Raw genomic sequence first — 6433 nt, forward strand, 5'->3', positions numbered from 1 at the left:
TCGCGTTGTTTTGCTTATAGAGTTATTTCACGTGACATCACGGAGACCATGTTGTTGTCCCAAAACAAAAGAACGACGGCCATGTTGGTGTCCTCAACTCAGCTAATCCTCCGAGAATTGTACTTCATTATCATGCAAACCTTTTCTTTCGTTTCCATGGAAAAACAAGATTACTGATCATGTGAGTGAATACACGCTATTGGGGCTAAAGAAACTCGTTAATTTCCCTTGAATTTAACTTAACTGGTGCAATCAATTTCCGATCACATCATATAACGCTACTACTGCCCACTTCTTTCTAATTTCGACCTTGTTAAAGTGCCCATGTGTTTTTTTTTTCCTTCAGATTTTGAACGTGTGTTTGCTTAACACCTCACTGGCAAAATTTGATCTTTGATTTTTAGCCAAGGTCGTTTACTTTGAGTGTGAATTTTTGATTTCACGGTCCGCCATTACCCACGTTCAAAATTGATCGATTGGACCTCAAGGAAAAGTGACGTCAAAGGCTCATTAGCTTAAAATTTCAGCGTGTGAATGCAGCTTATTATATATACAAACCGCGAGTTTAAATTCTGAAAGCCCAAAACTCCCGTGCTGCATAATAATTCTTCGGCGTACGCATTGAAATCTTAAACTAGTGAGCCTTTGACGTCATTTTCTCCTCGATCCAGTTCTCTCAAGATTTTAAAGTTAGTAATGGCGAAACAATAAATGGGGAAATTCCAGTTAAAATAAACAGGGGTCTTTTTAGAATCAAGGCTTAAAAGTTTGGCCGCTTAATGTTTAGTTAACATAGTTTTGAAATCCAAACAAAAATAATTCAGTTTTTGGTCACAGGGGCACTTTAAAGAAATATGATAGAAAACTGAACTGTACCATTACTATTGTTATATCGTATTGCATGGCAAAGTCTCGCTTTTACAGAGGAATCTCTTCGCAATCTTGACCGTCGGGACTCCACGTTTTTCAGGACCGAGTGACCTTTGTCCTCGCTGTATTTTTAGCTGCATTCGAGGAGCACCGATTCCTTAACATGGCTATTTTGGCTCTATATAGCTCCAGAGACCTTCTACTGGCAGCAAATGACAAGAAGATGAACAGACCTGTAAAACATGCACACATAAAACCACTAAATGCAGTGGACAAACGAAATGCAAAGAAAACTTCAACATTCACTATACTTGGAAACCTTAGCATCTCAGAGCTAACGGTACACATTCTGCATATGCCCACTTCAAGTGCAATGTCACTTGAGCCGGCTATCTACCACAAAGCAGGAAGGCCAACCCTGGTTTTTTTTTTTTTTTACTGAAGCTGCGATTGGTCTGAGAAACGAAGGTAGATTATTTATTGCTTGAAATCTTAGAAGCAGATCCAACCTATTATACGCTCCACGGTTTACTGAGCACTGGTTGTTGATAACGATGACGATGATGATGACACTTTTGAAGCGTGGCCAGAGGGAATTGTCTTAGTGCAAAAATCCAAACTTTCACTAAGATCAAGTCATTCAAAATGAGTATTCGTATTCATTTGTGACCACATCGTGCACAGAAAAGTAGTTGGAAATCGACGGAAAAGTTAACGACACTGAGGGAGCTACAAAATTAATATGAGGTAACAAAAAGAAACTAAATTACAGGACTGCTGGTGATTATAACGAATAAATATTGTTCAATTGGAGAATTTAAAACAAAGCCTTTGACAGTCCACAAGCGATGAAAATTAACTGGTTTCGATCATGTGCAAAAAGCTAAAAGATCCTCAAGTATAGTTAGATTTTAAACTTTGAGCACGGTTTAAATGAAAGGAAGTTAATTGTTGACTTTTCAAAATTGGTCCCTTTTTTTTTCCATACTGACGTTAGGGAACGACAGTTATTTATGGGAAGAAAGTAAAGGGGGAGACCATATGCTCAATTGTATCTGACCCTAACGCTCCTTGTAGCCTTGCAGGTTTTCTCCTTTCGACGAGCCCCTCATCTTTTTTGCTTCAGCTCTCATCCCTCTTGATAATGAAGGCAAGTTAATTAAGAACTTCTCGAAATCGCTTCGTTTTCTCTTCCCAGACCAACGTCGCGGAACCACCGCTATTTAGGGGGTGAATTTAAGAGGGTGACTTTGCTCAACTGTATCTGACCCTAAAGCTCCTTTTCAGCCTTGTTTTCTTCCTTCGGCTTAAGAATCAACGAGCCTCTCATCTTACATGCTCCAGCCCTTACGATCATCCCTCTTAATCATTCCAATGGAAAAGACAGCTTAAGAAATTATAGATGCCACTCATGTCTTTAATAATTCCTCTAATTTCATAAGACCACCATGGGACGCAGCTCTAATGCGTTTAGACGGGTCAGGCCTCACTGTTTCTGTTGTGTACTTTTGTGCCCCATTGTTTCATAAACCAATAGGCAAATTTTGCTGACGTCAGTCCTTACATTTTGTCCCATTTACATACGTGTTTGCTGATAGAAGGCATGATGCAATTCACAAAGAAGGTGTTATACTTAGTTAAATTTCCAGCGGTTGAGTTAGTAGCCATAAAATAACTTATGCTAATGGCGGAAGACTATAAACAAAGATTCCCTTCTAGCGCGAGCCATTGCATGTAAGAGCTGCATGTGCCCTCATCCAAAACCTAGGCTGGCATCATAATTGTAACATGTCAGGATAAGCGAAAAAAAAGTACAAGCAATTAGGAAATAAAACGAAGAAAGAGTATAATACCTTGAAGACTGTTCAGAACAACATACGGGTACCACAGAAATGACAAGGCTTGAACGTTAGCAGCGATTCCAAGAATCCATGTCACTCCCATGACTGACGCCATTTTGACGCAAATCCAGACTACGCCGGTGCTATGCCGCTGATTGGTTACCTTCTGCGTTCTCTGGAAAATAAAAGTTATTTATTGATAATGTTGGGATGGCCCCAAGCAAGGAAGATGTAACCGTTACACAAAGTGTGTTCCTTGTGCATGCGAAACTGTGTCTGGTTTAAGAGACATTTGTCAATGGTACGGTTGTGCTACCTTCTCGTAAAAGCTAGTCCTTGCTCTCTTGCAGTAAGGAACATAGACTTCCGGTCGGTACAGCAGCAGTTCATTTATTATTCACTGAGGAGCCGCATTTCGAAAATCAGTTAGCTACTCAGCAGTCAAACAATTAATTGATTCGTGATGATTTGCGTGAGACTAAGGGTTTCCGTCTTACAATTGTTAATGAGGTACTTAGCAGTCCATCTGTCAGTTTCAGCCTTGCAGTACAAGACCCGTCGATGTCTGGTTAGGCAGCGATCATCCTTTAGTCGAGGAGACGATGTTCACTCACTTGGCGAGTGTGGCGGACTGCCATCCTCAATCACTCAGACAGTAACTATTTTATTTATTCAGTACATCGTTTCGAATGCTATACAAAAATCTGATAAACGCACATCTAATAGCTTAGTCTTACCTTCCTTGTCTTTACAATGTGCAAGACGGTATGCACCAATGCAAATGCATTGAAGAGCATTATCAATGCAACTGGCGCAACAAAGAAATAAAGAACTGCTTCGGGCTTCGATATGAAACAGTAAGCCTCTCCCTCTCCTGTCAATCGAAGGATGAAATTAAAATGATAAAGCATCAGGGGCACCCAATTATCGTCTTCGGTTAAATATCTGTTTGGTAGAGGCAAACTGCTCTAAGAATTTCTGTTCTACATTGTCAAACAGCAATAGATTTCTTTACTAAAACGTCACCTAGAACATTCGTAACCAGCGAATTAAAAGCAGTCCCTTACGTTTTCGGAGGGGATTCATATTTTTGCAATTTTGGGCACTTAAAAAGGTCACCTAACAGTTTAATTTGGGATGAGCAAATCGGGTTCGCTGGGAAGTTCTTAGAAGGCCACGTTCAGCTAGCAATTTCTGAAATGAAGATATCAACAGTATATAATTCCCTAAAATTTTTTGGACACTTCAATTTTCAGCTAAGATTTCCGAACAGATCAAATTCTTCTAGGAGATAAAAAACAGCTCTGACAGTCTTAGTTTATAGATTACAAAGAGCCTAGAAATTTTTTCTCAAAGGCTTTTTAAATTTGCTCTTTTGGTGCCCTTGGAATTATCATCGCAGTTGGCATCAAAGTCGGCAGTTGAAAGGAAGCAGGGGAAAAAAAGCCGTTCATCCTTGGTTTTTTTGAGCGATAGAAAACGAAAGTAAGTAAAGCCTTTATTTTGACTGGATGGTTACTAGAACGTGAAACTTGCAATAATAATAATAATAATAATAATAATAATAATAATAATAATAATAATAATAATAATAGTAATTGTAACTTTATTTAAGTGTCATTGGACTTAGCAGAAGAGCTTTAACTGGAGACACAAACAAAAGTAAAATCAAATCTTGGGTAATGTGAAAATGGGAAAACCGGAGTCAGACCCGGAGAAAAACCTCTCGGAGCAAACTAACTCAACCCAAATCAGTATGACGCCGAGTCTGGGAATCGAACTCGGGCCACATTGATGGGAGGCGCTTGCTTTCCCCACTGCGCCACCCCTGCTGTTAAGAATCTCACCTGGTCGGAGGCAAACAAGTTGGCTATTTTTTACAACTGCAGCCTTAACTGATTAGAGTGTACTGTGAAGTACTAGTTTTGTACGCCATATGAAAAATGTGAGCGTTAGCCCTACTAATGGAAATGGGCCCACACAAGGACTCTGACCACGGTGGGAATTGAACCCAAGACCTTCGGGTTAGATCACCGCTGATTTACCGACTGAGCTACAAGGTCAGACGAGAGCAGGCCGAGGGAACTGAAGATATTAAAGTCACGGCAATGAAGATGTACAAGTACAAGGAAGGGTTACGTTTTTACAACCGTTGGCCGTATAGCACTTATATTTTACTGATTAGAACTAGCACTTCACATTACATTCTAATCAGTTAAGTTTGTTGAAATATAAGTGCTACACGGCCAACGTTTGTAAAAACGTAACCCTTCCTTGTATTTACAAGTGCAGTCGAGACGTTGAACCAGGGACTACCAGGATGAAATATTCGACGACTGGTCAGAACAAGGCTTGGACCCGGGATCTCCGGATCTCAAGGCAAGTACCCTAACCCCTGGACCGCACTGTCTCCAAACGCAAATAGTTAGCAGGTTCGAGTAAAAAGCTATACAAAATGAACTGCACTGCCGTCACACAGTCCTTTTAAATTCATATTGAGACAGCAGACTTACCATATCCAATGAGTCCTTTGCTGAAAATTTGGTCAATGATCACAAAGATGGACACGGCAATAGCGGGAACTCCCCATCCGAACAAACAGTATCTCACTAAGCGTTTATTCTGGTGTCCTTGACGATTCGATCCACGTCCGCCGTCTAGGTTCCAGAAAAAAATCGATTTATAATAATAATAATAATAATAATAATAATAATAATAATAATAATAATAATAGTAATTATAAAAATGAAAAAAATACTCTGTTCCGATTGGCTAAGAGGAGTACAGTTCATGTGTAACACCAGTGCAAGAAAGTGCAATACCAGTGCAAATTACACATCGAAATTCTGGATTATGATTGTTTAATAAACAATAGGGTTTGATCAGAACAAATCAAATCTTTCCTTTTCAAATCAAGCGCGCAGCCTGGATGGCGCAATTTATCGCGCAATTTTTCCCTGATTGCGTGATGCGCGTGTCTTTCTTCTGCTTAACCATCTCGACTTTTTTCATGTATATTATTAATTCGAAATCACACGATTTTTGTCATGCTATTTGGAATTAATAAGCACTTGTAAATTTTTTCAAAGACGAACAAAATTGCACGAGTCCGTAGGGCGAGTTCAACTTGTAAGTTTTTTCAAAGACTACAAATTGAACTCGCCCTACGGGCTCGTGTAGTTTTGTCCGTCTTTGAAAAAATTTACTCTTGCTTATTCATTCCAAATTGCACTCGAAATCATGTGACCGCCTATACTACTACTAATAAAATTCTCAAGGTTCTTTAGCCGAGCACGAGTGCTCTACTAATGAACTAACTTAACCGTGTTTCACGCTCCTTTTCGGCCTATGTCCAGAATGCATGTAATTAGATTTGACAAGCATCGCGACGTGTCCAGTTGCTCTTCTCCCAAACTTCAAGGTCAGTCGCGTGCGGGAATACATGACAATCAACGTCACAAAGTGCCTCTCAAACTCCAACCCTCAGAGTCAAAGATAAACAGCTAACCAAAAAATAGGGAAATAGGAAGCAAATGCTTAAACTTAAAGGGGCACTTCGTGTTGGATGTCAAAATCGGGCGTGCATCTAATTACGTGCATTCAGTGCTGGACATACAAGTGTTTTTGGCGGGAATCTTCTTTGAGAGCACCCCTTCCCCCTTCCCCCAAAGTAGACGTACTCTTATAAGCTTACCGGAGGACGTAAAGGTCTTGTGTACATC

The 6433-nt window shown here is 39.9% G+C and overlaps 1 protein-coding gene across 1 annotated transcript in view; it reads right to left on the reverse strand.

Annotated features, from left to right (window-relative positions):
* Window positions 1-780: 780 nt before the first annotated feature.
* Window positions 781-6433, reverse strand: part of LOC138058117 (adhesion G-protein coupled receptor G2-like) — a 6260-nt gene continuing 607 nt past the window's right edge. The window contains exons 1-5 of the mRNA XM_068904005.1: window positions 6406-6433; window positions 5225-5368; window positions 3449-3585; window positions 2724-2886; window positions 781-1103 (exon numbers count right to left, since the gene is read on the reverse strand). The exon at window positions 6406-6433 is cut by the window's right edge and continues 607 nt beyond it. Coding sequence (XP_068760106.1) covers window positions 967-1103; window positions 2724-2886; window positions 3449-3585; window positions 5225-5368; window positions 6406-6433 — 609 coding nt within the window. The 3' untranslated portion in view covers window positions 781-966. The remainder of the gene's footprint in view (window positions 1104-2723; window positions 2887-3448; window positions 3586-5224; window positions 5369-6405) is intronic.

This window comes from Montipora capricornis, chromosome 7, assembly GCF_036669925.1.
Source record: "Montipora capricornis isolate CH-2021 chromosome 7, ASM3666992v2, whole genome shotgun sequence".
NCBI lineage: Eukaryota > Metazoa > Cnidaria > Anthozoa > Scleractinia > Acroporidae > Montipora > Montipora capricornis.